Source organism: Nematolebias whitei, chromosome 20 (genome assembly GCF_014905685.2).
Source record: "Nematolebias whitei isolate Nwh7 chromosome 20, NemWhi1, whole genome shotgun sequence".
NCBI lineage: Eukaryota > Metazoa > Chordata > Actinopteri > Cyprinodontiformes > Rivulidae > Nematolebias > Nematolebias whitei.
Genome location: NC_056517.1, coordinates 14,250,525 through 14,264,925, shown reverse-complemented (window position 1 = coordinate 14,264,925; position 14,401 = coordinate 14,250,525). Strand labels below are relative to the sequence as shown.

Genomic DNA, 14,401 nt, shown 5'->3' with positions numbered 1-14,401 from the left:
ACTAATTTCGCCATTGTATGGGAACATACAATGGCATCACATAGCACTTATTTTCACAACAGGTTACACAGATGTACAGAAGTTTTACATGCATGGAGCCCAGTCACTAGAATCTGCCTTGGGCAGCATGCGCAAATAGTTTTTATAAGCTTATCAGCTCTCACAGCTCACAGGCAGACACTGATCATCTTTTGGCCATCCAGCTGCACATGCAGGATCAAATCTGCTCTCCTTCAGCTCTAAGAGAGAAAATAACTCTCTGGTAACTCAAACAGATGATTCATGGGCAGTTAACATTCTTAGCCATAGTAGTTAAAAAACATCCATAAACCTTGATCAAACTTCCCTGACACGTGGTCCGGGACCTTTCTGGGTGGAGTTTGAATGCTCTCTCCGTGCATGCATGGGTTTTCTCTGGGTACTCCAGTTTCCTCCCACAGACCAAAAACAGGATCGGTAACTCTTAATTGTCCCTAGGTGAGAGTGAGAGAGTGAATGGTCTCTATCTGTCTAATGGTCTCTGTGTCTCTATGTGTCCCTGTGATGGACTGGAGACATATCCAGGTGTCCCCCACCTGTCGTACAGTGAAGGCTGGTTATGGGCACCAGTGACCCCTGCATTGGTGTCAGAAGCATTTGTAATGTGTGTGTGTGTGTGTGGGTGTGGGTGGGGGGTAGATACTTTCTACTTTATTGAAAATGTTTGAATACACTGACAGTTCCTGCATTCTGGTGTATTTTAACGAGTCGTTAAACATCTATGTTTACCTACATATGTAAACACTTGATTCAATAACTGTGCAACACCTATGGACCCCCATGACTCAAAAAGGAAGAATAGGGTAAAGATAATGGATGGATGGACAATGTACATCGAAAGTCAGCACATTAACCTCAATGGAGACATACTGTATGTTATAGTGTAGAGTTCTGTAAGGGTTTGTTCAAAGTTGTGGGAGGAGATCAAATAATTGTGGCAAAAACAAAATAAAAATTAGCTATTAGTAATAATGGTGCCTCAGTGCTAATATGATTTGTGCCCTTTATTACAGTTTTGATTACATTTCCCATGCTTTGGAAAATTTTAGTGCAATACGAACACACTGGAAACACATAACAATGCACTTGTCACTTCAGAGGCAGTGTGCAGCTGTAAAATGAAGTGAACTTGTCCTGAAAAATGCCTCTATTGCTGCCAAACAGCTTTTAATTCTTTTATGGTCAAAGATTTCCAACAACTGCAGTCTGCAAATTTACACCACTCTGAATCATCCGTACACTTCCTATAATTTACTCTACCCTGAGCGCCAGCTGTATTCTTGGAACTGATTTAGCAATGTCATGACATTAGTCAGCTATTTGCTGATGACATCCGATTATATGCGAGCAGCTGGTCTGTTTTTAAACCACTGTACAAAGTAAAATGAAAAGTGAGAATAGGAACCACATTTTGCAGCATCTAGGTGCACTAAAAATGACACATCACCTCAAGCTGTTGGCCAGTTTTTATTATGGCAATATATTTTCCTCAGTTACCTTCTCTTATATAAATCAATTGCTTGAAAAACTCTGAAGAAATATTCATCCCTTTTTTCACCTTATTTAAGGAAGTTGCTGCTCATTACATCATCCACGAAGGAATATACTCCAAGAGACATCTAATTATATTAACTCCAACAATGACTTTCTTGGCAAAGTTGCAGAAAGCACCACTTATCAGCACTTGAGAAATAAGCCAGGATGTTTATCATCTGAATCCAACACTGCTAATGCACTAAAGGGTGTAAGAAATGATACAAAATAAATTACTGAAGAAGATTAAACTTGGCTTTGACTTCACAAATTTGTGTTCAGTTTCTGTGTTTCAAAAGAAATGGTTTGTTATCAATGAATTTACAAATATCTAAAAAAAAATCAATGTGGTTTTAGATGTTTGATTTGCCTTCCAACTTTAGTACTTGAAAATTAACATTTTGTTGTTGTTGCTACAACAAGAAATGTTTTTTTTTTTTTTTTTACGTGGCACAGTTGAAAGAATGAGCAACAACACTGATCATTAATGCCATGACTTGAAAGAGACAGAACAAACAAATAAGGTTTGTTTTCCATTTATGGAACAATTTCCTTGGACCAGCACTTTTATTTCTTTTCCACAGCTTTGTATCTTAGCTATTCCACCAAAAACTAAAAGCCCTGCCTCGATGGTTCAGTTACAGTCCAGTGGTAAAACCACGCAAGGAGGATGTTAAACCATGCCAGTGGGGCTGATGCTTATGAAACAGGCCATTAGTCTACTATAATTTTCACTTGTATCGTCCCACTTTTGTCGACACGGTCCATAGCAGTCGTATGTGACATAAATTCAACTGTCACATCAATCAGAGGCCACAGTTAATTGTGCAATTAGGATTCTCATTGCTTGGCAGATACAGCTACTTAATGAATCAGCGACAAGAGTGATATGATCATAAAGAGAGAATTTTAGTGTAGTGTTTAATTGCTCTTATGTGGTTGTCAGTGTCATATCTGAGGCTGCATGAGCCCATTTGTTCTGCAAGCCTAATAGAAGTAAAATGTGTAGTTCATGCAGGGTCACAACACGATGTACGGGCAGTTATGGACAACGTTATTAAGGTTCTCAAGCATACGGGACTAATCAAGGCCATATTGTGGGTAAAATATCCCACAAAGCACTTTTACATTTGTGGTGTTGTTTTAAAATATGCCCAGCTCATGACTGACTAAAGGCCGCCACATACTCGGGCATATTTCACTCTGCAGAGGTCTGCGCGTACCTGAAGTGGACTCAACGCGGACTTGAAGCGGACGACGTCAAGCTATGTCTTCGCAAATATACATTTTTATGACCGCATATGCGTACTCTGTGTCGCACAATAAACTGCTTGACTGTTTTGTATGCGACATGAACGTATTAATTTCCCCTTCTTCATCCCTGGTCTGGTTTAATAGCCTTTTCTTTTCTTTTCTCTTTTTTTAAAGAGGCAAGCGATCTCTTCCTCTTTGTCTGTTGACGCCATGACTGAAATTGTGAGAAATGAAGGAATGGTAAATGGACTGTACTTATATAGCGCCTTTCTATCTGATCAAGATACTCAAACCGCTCTGTACAATCTGTGTCCTCATTTACCCATTCATACAGCATTCTACTAGATCTCTAGAAATCTAATTGAACAAATCATTCTAAAGAGACTAATCAGAGCTTCATAACATTCATACACCAATGAGACACACATCGGAGGCAATGAGGGGTTCAGTGTCTTGCCCAGGGACATTTCGGCATGTGACAGCAGGTGGATTCAAACACCCAACTCTTGCATTGGAGGACGACTGCTCTAACCATTCAGCCACAGCCGCCCTCAGGAAGAGAACAAGAGAATTAAAATCAGGCCCGGCATGGCTGCAGGAGGGTCTAGAGATTTTCCAGTGAGCCGGTCTGATGTGTGGGCTGCAGGGCCAGCACTCCCTGTTTTTTTTTTAGAACTTTTTATTAACAACATACAAACACAGAACACCGCTACTGCTGCTCCTGGGCTGCCAGCTGCATCTACCCAGGACCGCCGTCAGTCAGCAAGTAACCAATCGGCGACCTCAATTTGTCCCAAACGTAAACGCCCCTTGTCTGTGGAGCTGGGCTGCAGCCCATCAGGGTGTATGCTCGAGTATTAAGTCTCAACTGTCTGCAGACAGCGTGTGCAGTGTCCGCATGGCTCACAGTACACTTGAGTCTGTGGGAGCCTTAACACCCCCCCCCCCCCCCCCCCCCCCCAGCACACACACAGAGACAATTCCAGTATAGACTGCCTTTCTCCCTTTGACATACTTTATTCGTAAATAATGTAAAAGAGAAATGCAAGTTTGTTTTTGTCTTCCTATCTGAGTGTTACATGTTGAAAAAGTTTAATGATATGGGGGGGGGGGGGGGGCAGGTTAGGGAGGACCCAGTTGTGATAGGTACACTGCTCTGAAGCAGCAAGAATTAGGCCTAGAGCCACAGAAAGAATAAAAGATTTTCCATAAATGAGATGATTAAAACCTCCGGAGTTTAAAAAACAGAATTTTCTTGCCACTTCTTTCATGGGGCGGCTGTGGCTGAGTGGTTAGAGCAGTCGTCCTCCAATGCAAGAGTTAGGGGTTTGAATCCATCAGCAGTCACATGCCGAAGTGTCCCTGGGAAAGACACTGAACCCCTCGTTGCCTCCGATGTGTCCCATTGGAGTATACATGTGATAAAGCTCTGATTAGTCTCTTTAGAATGATTTGTTCAGTTAGCTTTGTAGAGATCTAGTTGAGTGCTGTATGAATGGATAAATGAGGCACAGATTGTAGTGTAAAGCGCTTTGAGTATCTCCATAAGATAGAAAGGCGCTATCTAAGTACAGTACATTTACCATTTAACATAAAGAAAAAATCAAATGTATCCATTTTACTACTTAACAGGAATTAGAAAATAGTGAAAAAAAAATAACTGTAGAAGTATTTCTTCAGTAAATTGTCTGAAGTGTTCATTATTGTACAGGTTGAACAGCGATTATGGCAGGGTTACCAACCTCGGTGCCTGGCTGAGTATTATGGGAAGAAGTGAAGATGGCATAAAACTTTTTTCTGCTCTGCTGAGGCGCCGTGACACCAGAGTCCACTGTCAGAGCCGCTGAGCGCAGACTGGACAAGGGCAGTAGCCTCGCCATCTGTTGCACGACAGCCAAAGTCACCCTGTATGTTGAATGCGTGTCTCAGAAGTGTGTGTGTATGTGTGTGTCTGTGCATGTGTCACTGTCTGCCTGTGTGTAAATATAACAAAGTTTACTAATGTGTGCATCCTCTTTTTAAAGTGTCTCTATGCAGTGTGGAGATGCTGCCAGTTGTGTCTGTATATGGTAAAATCTGTAATTATGTGGATGGCATTAATCTGGCCTCCAGTTCTAATGTTAAAGATCTTGGTGTTATTTGTGATCAGGACATGTCTTTTAACCCCCACATTAAAAATGTTACTAGAATTGCCTTCTTCAACCTGCGTAATATTGCTAAAATTAGAAACATCTTATCTAAAAATGATGCAGAAAAACTGGTTTGTACATTTATCACATCTAGACTGGACTATTACAACGGTTTGTTATCTGGGTGTCCAAATACTTCTTTAAAAAGTCATAATTAGAATAAGCTTTATTATCATTGCACCGAGATACAATGAGAACATGTACGTACAGCCGTCCGAAAGATGCGTGCACGAAGCTGCTGCTAAAAAGCGCGGCCTTCTTATTCCTATTCAGAATACATTTTTTAGATAGAAAAAGGGACAAAGCCACGAGGAAAGGGTAGTGGCATTAGAAAAAAAGATCTCTTCACACCTTGTCTTCAGTCTTCAATTAATCCAAAATGCTGCTGCCAGAGTCTTAACTGGAGTTAGTAAGAGAGATCATATCTCTCCAGTTTTAACTTCTCTCCATTGGCTCCCTGTCAAATCCAGAATTGAATTCAAAATATTACTTCTAACCTACAAACCTCTCAACAACCTAGCTCCATCTTATATTACAGATCTTACTGTACTATATTTTCCTAACAGAGCACTTCACTCTTAGACTGCAGGTTTACTTGTGGTTCCTAGCGTTTCCAAAAGCAGAATGGGAGGAAGATCTTTCAGTTATCAGGCTCCTCTCTTGTGGAACCAACTTCCAATTTCTGTCCATGAGGCTGACACATTGTCCAGTTTTAAGACTGGGCTTAAGACTCTCCTTTTTGATAAATCCTATAATTAGGGTTGGCTTGGGTTTCCTGAGCTATTCCTTAGTTGTGCTGCTATAGGCTTAGACTGCTGGAGGACAAATTGACCTCATTTCATCAATTGAATAGCTACAAATGAATACAAATGAATATTCTGTATTTGTAATTGTTTCTGTATGCCCTGAACCCAACAGGAGGTTGGCCATTTTGGGTCAAAGGGTCATGCAAGGAACTCCTGCGGTCGCCATATGGCTGAAGCAGCGCTTGGCTGCAAGAGCCTTCAACACTGCTTGCAGCTTTAATTTGTATTTGTAATTTTTTCTATCTTAACATGTTTTTTTGTCTTTCTTCCTAGAGAGGGGCCTGCTTGTCTCCATTCTGGACCTGCCATTCTGTTTGTTTCTACTTCCTGTTCCTCTCAAACCCAGCCTGACAAAGCAGATGGCTGCTTGTCCTGAACCTGGTTCTGCTGGAGATTTCTTCTGGTTTAAAGGGAGTTTTTCCTTTCCACTCTCTCCTTTGTGCTTGCTCTGGATGGGAGACTGCGATGAAGTGAAGATTCAATGAGTCTGCTGCGTTCTTAGATACAGAACTTTACTAATTGGCTTTTTTAATGTTTGTGAAGGTCTCTCTTCAGTGCCCTGAGATGACTTTTGTTGTGACTTGACACTTGTTACATCCAGTGATTTCTAGGGGTTCTCTTACTAGAGGGCAACCTTTCTCCTCTGTTGCTTGTTTATAGACTTGCTGTTACAGCAAGCTGAACACCTGGAATCACTTCCTCCCAGGTGTCTGTGTATCCTCTCACAAAAAATTTTGAATAACAAGGATGCCATTTCCTGCAATTTGGTGTATTTTAACGAGTTGTTATACATCAACATTTACCTACATTTGTAAACACTTAATCAAATTATTATTTTGGAGAGGACCAGCAGGTTGTGTGCAACAGTTCTGATTCTGTCAGGTATCCTAAACCCCGCTCCTCCCTCCCTTCACTTCACGGTTCTGAGCTGAACTCTTCTCCGCACTTGCTCCAGTCTCGTGGCACCATTTGAAACACCTGAAGGCTTCAATTCTCTGTAGTCTGTTGGTAGCGTTTCTCTGCCATCAATCAATCCATCCATCCATCCATCCATTCATTTTTTTTAAATTAAAGTAAATTGGACTGTCTCTTTGACATTTTGATTGCTGTTGTTATTTTGAAAAATTAGCTCCGTTGTTTTTAAATGTGACATATAATGTGAATAACATCAAACATTTCTCTTTTTGTATTTTTTTTTTTTTTTTACAGTATGCTTTTTTTATTTATTATGTCTGAAATGTACCAGGAGTTCAGACACCTGCTGATGTGTGCATGCGCTGGGTAGAGATTGGAGACGTTTTTGTGCGTAATGTGCACTGTCCACAGGGAATTTATTCTGTTGAATAAATTATCGTTTCTGTTTCGGGGGTCTGAGAGGAGGAGAGAGGGGGTGTTTTTCAGTGCGCGGCCATGCTGGGGAGGGACAATATTTGGAGAGGAGGAGAAGACAAGAACTCGGCGCACCACCTCTGTGCGTAAATGTGACTATCTGATCCGTCCTCACCCCGAGTGTGTAGCTGGTGCGCCGCACGTGCTGCGGCTGGAATATCCACAGACTGGGTCTGCCGGGATGAGGGCAATGTCTCCTCTCATTGTATTTTTTTAATACAGTGTGAGATATTTATTATCAGTCACAAGTTCATGACTGCTGATTTTATTGTTATTAATCGGTTCATCCTGAGGAGCTGTTGGTCTACTCTGTTCATCGTTACACTGTTACAATTCGTATCCTCCGTTGTTCCTATTCACAGCAGCTGGTCTGCTATTTCAGCCTCTTTTCCTCTCCAGAGATCTTTTCTTCGGTGCGCTGCTGCGCATGGAGAACGCAATTACGCAGCGCATAATTAAGCACATAGAAGGCTGAGTGATAAAATGTTTTTTGTGCAAGCAGGTGCTTCATGTTGTGTCTGAGTGGACCCAGTGAGGCATAGACTACAGCCTGCTTCGCCTTTAAGCCACTAGTGATAGCCTTAAAGGGCGAAACCTATACAAAATAGAACGTTGGTTACGTACTGTAACCCCAGATTCTATGAGTATAGGTGCAGCCCTTTAAGCTCTGGGCCTCACTGGTTCCTAAATGGCTGAAGAAAAAAGCTATTTGGGAGCTGATTACCTGGTCTCACCGTAATTTATATTGACTGGGGGTCAGGCCCACACAGTAGGTGGGCGTGGACTTAAGTTTTCAGTGCTGCGCTGCGCGCGAAGGGATAAACCAACTAGCGATAGCCTTAAATGGCTGTGCCTATACTCATAGAATCTGGGGTTACAGTGCATAACCAATGATCTGTTTCATGTCGATGTGTTCATGCGTGCTCATCTGCTCACACAGACTCATGCTCATGTTTGTGCTGATGTTCGACATAATTTTTTTATGCTATTAGTGCTTAGTGTATTTTTAGTTGATGTTTTTCTTAGTTCATATCTTAGATGTTATCATTGTGTTCTTCTACATTTTATTGTTGGATGTAACTGGGACCCTGTGTACATAATTTTGTTCCACCACATGTACCACATGTAGTGGAACAACAATAAAGAATCTCTGATTCCGACTGACTCAGTTGGCCATTGACAAACCACTATAACCTCACTACAGAAATTGTGTACCCTTCACAGCCTATCATGCACAATGAAAAAGTCTGATACAGTCTTAGATCACCACCAAAGACATCGTTAAGACTCTGCACAGACCAACCATTGTCCGTTTTATTTTGTTTTACATTGTGGCAAATTTTCCATCTGAACTGAAATGTGGCTAAAGGAAGTATTGCAAACGTGAAAGGTGCAGTGAACACATTGGGAATAAAAAAAGGATGTGTTAGCAGAGTACTGACTACTTCTCGTGGCAGCAGGGAGTCCTCAGGCCGAAGCACCAACAGGTTCACAAGCCCCCCCATGGGAGCAGCGCGAAGCAGAGCCACCACTTCTTCTTGGCTCTTTCCACTCAGGTCTACTCCATTAACCTGCACACATATGCACACAAATACACTAACACACAGATGGAGATAGGGTAAACAACATACAGTATGTATAAAAATGTGTCCTCTTAAAATTTGAAGCAGATGGTCGCTTGTCCTGAGCCTGGTTCTGATAAAAGTTTCTTCCTCATGAGGGAGGTTTTCCTTTCCACTGTCACCTTCATGGTTGTTCAAGATGAGAGTTCAGCAATGGAGTTAAATTCAAAGCAGTCTGCTCCTCAGATAAATAATGTTATTAACTTACTTTTTATGTATGCAAATGTTTCTGTTCAGTGCCCATACACTGAGTTGAATTGAAATTTTCAGTTTAGAGTCCATGTCATCTGAAACTGGGATTAAACAAGAGTTCATGTTGTCTAAAGTGAGCACAACTGACTTTTATTTCAGTCTGACTGCTATATAATCATAATATTATGTTAACTAATGACATTTGAATAAAAACTCCAGCTGTGGTTAAACTGGTAACAGATGTAGGAAATGTGGAGTTTGACTCGTTCTAACAAAAGCTCTACAAAGACTGAAAGTGAAACAAAGCCACATCAGCCAAGGAGCAATTAGTCCCTGAAGTATCTGACAACCTCCCTGAACACTACAAAACGGTTTGGTGTTCTCAGGTTGTTTGCAGATTCTGCCTGACCTCCAGCAGTCGGTCTCCTGCTTTCAGTCGACCATCTTGGATGGCAGCCCCTCGAGGAAGGATGTTTTTGATGAAAATGGGAGCACTTCCACCAATAGGGACATCTCTAGATGTGATGCTGAACCCAAGACCCTCTGGACCTGAGAAATAAAATAAAATAAAGTAAATTACCAAGTCCTTTTTTTTTTTTTTTTGGTCCAGTTCTTGTAAAGTTGGTTTGGAGCCAGAAATAACAGTTGTTTTTTTTGGCATTACATTTAAATGCATTAAAACATGTAGAACAGTATAAACGACCAGTTCCATTTATAAAGTAATGTGACCCCAACAGTTTTAGCCAGAGAGTCAGAGTCAGAGATTCGTTATTGTCATTCGCACCACATGTGGTACAGCGAAATTATGTACACAGGGTCCCAGTCACATCCAACAATATAAGAAAAACAGTAATAAGATATGAAATAAGAGAAACATCAACTAAACATACACTAAGCACTAATAGCATACAAACATTATGTCGAACATCAGCACAAACATGAACATGAGTCTGTGTGAGCAGATAAGCATGCATGAACACAACATGAAACAGATCAGCAGCAACATGATGTGATTTTTTCACAGTGATTATTCTCGTTAAAGATTCATGAGTCTAACAGCCTCAGGGTAGAAGCTGTTTCTCAGTCTAGTGGTTCTCATTTAATGCTCCTCAACCTCCGTCCTCAGGGGAGCGGGGCAAAAAGTGTGTTTGCTGTGTGAGTGGGGTCCTTCATAATGCAGGTAGCCCTCTTCCTACAGCTGGAGGTGTAGATGTCTGTGATGGTGGGGAGGCTGACTCCAACAGACTTCTGTGCAGCCTTCACCACTCTCTGCAAAGCTTTTCTTTCTGCAGCTGTGCAGCCTCCATGCCACACGTTGATGCTGGAGCACAGGATGCTCTCCACTGAACACCTGTAGAAGGAGGTGAGGACTGAGCTTCCCAGACCAGCTCGTCTCAGCCGTCTGAGGAAGTAAAGTCTCCGATGAGCTTTCTTGATCAGGCTGGTGGTGTTGTTGCCCCAGCTGAGGTTGTCATTCATGTGTACACCCAAGTACTTGTAGCTGGAGACCACTTCCACCACAGATCCTCTCATGTTCAAGGGGGTGTAGGTGTGTTTGTTCCTTTTGAAGTCCACAATCATCTCCTATGTCTTCTTCACATTGATGTGAAGGTTATTCTCTTTGCACCAGCTCTCCGGGTGTTCCACCTCTTGCCTGTAGCTGGACTCATCTTTGTTTGTGATGCATCCCACCACCGCTGTATCATCTGCAAACTTTACAATGTGACAGCCTGGATGGGTAGCTGCACAATCATACGTGAGCAGAGTATACAGGAGGGGGCTCAACACACATCCCTGAGGAGAGCCAGTGCTGAGGGTTATGGTGGAGGAGGAGAAGTTGTGGATCCTCACAGACTGTGGTCTGCTTGTTAAGAAGTCTAGTACCCAGTTGCAAATGGAGGGCTTAGTCCTAGTGTGAATAGTTTGTCCATCAGGGTTTGGGGGATCATGATGTTGAAGGCGGATGTGAAGTCCACAAAGAGCATACAACGTAAGTGTCTTTCTGCTCCAGGTGATTGAGCGCAGTGTGGACCACAGAGGAGATCGCGTCCTCTGTTAATCGATTCTAACGGTATGCATACTGATGAGGGTCCTTGTTGATGTTGATATTTGTTTTGATGTGAGTCATGACCAGTTTTTCAAAGCATCTAGCGACTATCGGGGTGAGGGCCACTGGCCGATAGTCATTCAGACCAGTCACTGTAGAGCTTTTTGGGACTGGGATGATGGTGGCAGTCTTCAGGCAGGTGGGAACTGTCTCCAGGGTAAGTGAGGTGTTAAAGATGTCTGCCAGCACCTCGCAGAGCTGATCGGCACATTCTTTCAACACTTTTCCGGTGACAACCCTTCAAAGTTTTCCTTTCAAACTCAGTGAGTCATGTCAGGGTCTTTTATGTTCTTACAGGTGAAAAAGGGTTGTGCAGTAGAATCAACTGCAACAATTATTCAGTTAATCTGAATCACAAAGCTACACAACTTTTGTCATACACAGACTAAAATAAAAATATTTACTCAATGGCAGAATCTTTGTGAACTCTTTAGACATCAGCTGTGCAAAGCAATTTGTTTGAGATTTACTGGGCTCATGAGCAAGAGCATTAGTCTGACAATCAGAAGGTTGGCAGCTTGTTGCCAGCTTCCCCCACCACACTTAGATGTTGAACCACAGTGTCCAATCTCCAATCTAGGTGTGCATCTGTGAGAATATGGACAAACTGGTGCTGCATGATGACATATCTGGTTAGCACTGTTGCCTCACAATCAGATTGCTCTGGGTTTCAAACGTGTGTTTCCATGTTCTCCTCAAACATGCAGGGTTTTCTCCAGGTATTCGGGTTTTCTCCCACAATCCAGGAACAAGTTATTAGGCAAAAGTTCATTAAAGACTCTAATTAAAGCTTTTGTGTGTGTGTGTGTGTGTGTGTGCACATGAATGGTTGATGTTTTCATGTGTCTCTGTGTTGGTCCTGTCAGGGGTGTACCCTATCAGAACATAAAATGTCCAAGACAAATATCCCCTTGGGGATAATAAAGCATCCATCCATCCATCCATGCATTCATCCATCCATTCATCCATCCATCCATCCATCCATCCATCTAAAATGTTTATCGACACAAAATGAATCACTGAACAAAGTTACCACCTAACATATACCTCATATTCCCAAGAATGTGTTTAATGGTAAGCAAAGGCACACCATAATGTATCCGCCTGTGTTCACGTGTGTCTGTCTGTTAAAATATTTAATGAACCACTAGTTGGATTTTAATGAAACTTGCACCAAGTACTCATTGGATGTGCATCTATAAAGGATTAACTTTTGGAGACATCCTATCTCAGAATGGATGTCATTGCTAACTGACTTCAGCAATTGCAAAAATGGCTTTAACTCAATCAGTTTTGCTGATATTGATCTGAATTTGAAATGGTAAAAGCTTAGATTTACACCCAAACACATTTCTAAGGATCAACAGATAAAAGTCAAAGTTTCTTTATTTGTCATACGCACCACATGTGGTACATGTGATGGAACGAAATTGTGTACACAGGGTCCCAAGTCTGCCAGCCTTAGCGTTAGCTTTTAGCCTTATTAGCACCCCCATCCAGCAACCTCGCTTCTTCAGCCAGGAGCAGCGCCTTCTCGTTTGGGCGCCCTTGCTGAAGCTTCCATGTAGGCGACTTTAAGATCTGCATTCTGCTAGGGCTGGACGATATGGCCAAAACTTTTATCACAATATATTTCTTAATTGCGGTCGATAACAATATAATTCGATATCGATGTAAACAACATAAAAGTTTCTGAAAAACTGTACAAACTGTACAAATAAATTAATGTTCACCTTTTAATTGTATTTAGCCTTCAAAGAAATTTGAAATCACCATCAAATAAACATAAAACTCTCAACTTTGTCAATATTAATAATTTTAACTTTAAACAACAACATAACCTAACATGTGCAGTAAACTTCTGCTGAATCACTTCCAAACCGCCTAGTCTTTCCTCTCTTATCTATTATGCCATCTGCTTTCTCTTTGCTTGTGAAAGCTTGTTCAGTCACATTCAGACGGTCATAGGCATTCATTTTAAAGCGAAAACTTAATGCTCATTAGAGATTAGCCTAGCCTGGTACCACTAACACCTTCTGGACTTGAGCTCTGCGTAACATCTATGTCATCACACACTTACGTAGTTGTGCCACACCTTTTTCTGTCCGGGTTGAAAATGAAGTGGCCGCTTCAACCCGAATAGAAAAAGAAATGTGTCAGTGAAACTCTGTAATCATATTAAAATATCGAAAATGTGCTTAAAACTCATATCACTGTTATTGAATAAAAGTACATTGCAACATATATCAGTATCAAATTATTGTCCAGCCCTACATTCTGCCGAATTGAGATTGTTGCTGATCGCTGCTGTATTCCATGGTAACTCCACTCTTATTCTCATCAGTTTGGTTCGGCTATAATTCTAATGCATAAAGCGTGCAGAGTCAGGTCTGGAGTCAATTTCAAAACTCCTAAAAACTGGGATCGCACCAGGAGCCTGTGAAGTTGCGGCTCCCGAGAGCGTGGCCATCTTGGCAGATCATGTAAGAGTTTTGCTTAAAACTTTCATATGCAAAGAACACTGATTTCCCTGCAGTTTACAACATATGAGGGGGTATGGTGTTAGAGAAGGTGGGCCTGTGATGGGAAGGTTGTTGGTTCAACTCCCCAGAACAACAACATCAAAATGTGGGTGGGAAAGGTGAGACACCCACGCCTGCCTCCACCCTCATTTGCCCCACCCTGGGCCCTTGAGCAAGACCATTAACCCCACCATCTGCTCCCCTGGGCACCCTAGATGGCAGCTCTCTGCTCCACACAGAGGGCTGTGGTAGCTCGGTGGTCTGTGGTTGTGTCAGGAAGGGCATCTGGCGTTAAAGCAATCGCCAAGTCTTCGTGTGAGTTAGTTTGCTGTGGCAACCCCTGAAGAAGGAAGCAGTTGAAATAAACAAATAAATAAATAAATAATAATAATAATAACAATGCTTTATTTATAAAGCCCTTTAAAACAACCACAGCTGCCACAAAGTGCTGTACATATAAAATCAAGAACATTTAAACACATAAAAAAAGTTGTTAAAACATTAAGATAAAAAAATAAATAAAAAAAACAGTGCAGAGCAAAATTCAGTGTGTGCTAAAAGCCAGTGAGTAAAAATTTGTTTTTAAGAGTTTTAAAACTGGACAGTGAAGGGGCTTGTCTGATGGGAAGAGGGAGATTGTTCCACAGTCCTGGAGCAGCAACAGAAAAAGCTCTGTCCCCTAATAATAATAATAATAATAATAATAATAATAATAATAATAATAATAATAATAATAATAATAATAATA

The 14,401-nt window shown here is 41.5% G+C and overlaps 1 protein-coding gene across 1 annotated transcript in view; it reads right to left on the bottom strand.

The window, feature by feature from the left end:
- Window positions 1–9,304: 9,304 nt before the first annotated feature.
- Window positions 9,305–14,401, bottom strand: part of LOC119426845 (partitioning defective 3 homolog) — a gene marked incomplete in the record, with an annotated part of 408,661 nt that continues 403,564 nt past the window's right edge. Inside the window, 2 exon segments of the mRNA XM_037694428.1 lie at window positions 9,305–9,313; window positions 9,434–9,573. Of these exon segments, the coding sequence (XP_037550356.1) occupies window positions 9,305–9,313; window positions 9,434–9,573 (149 nt within the window).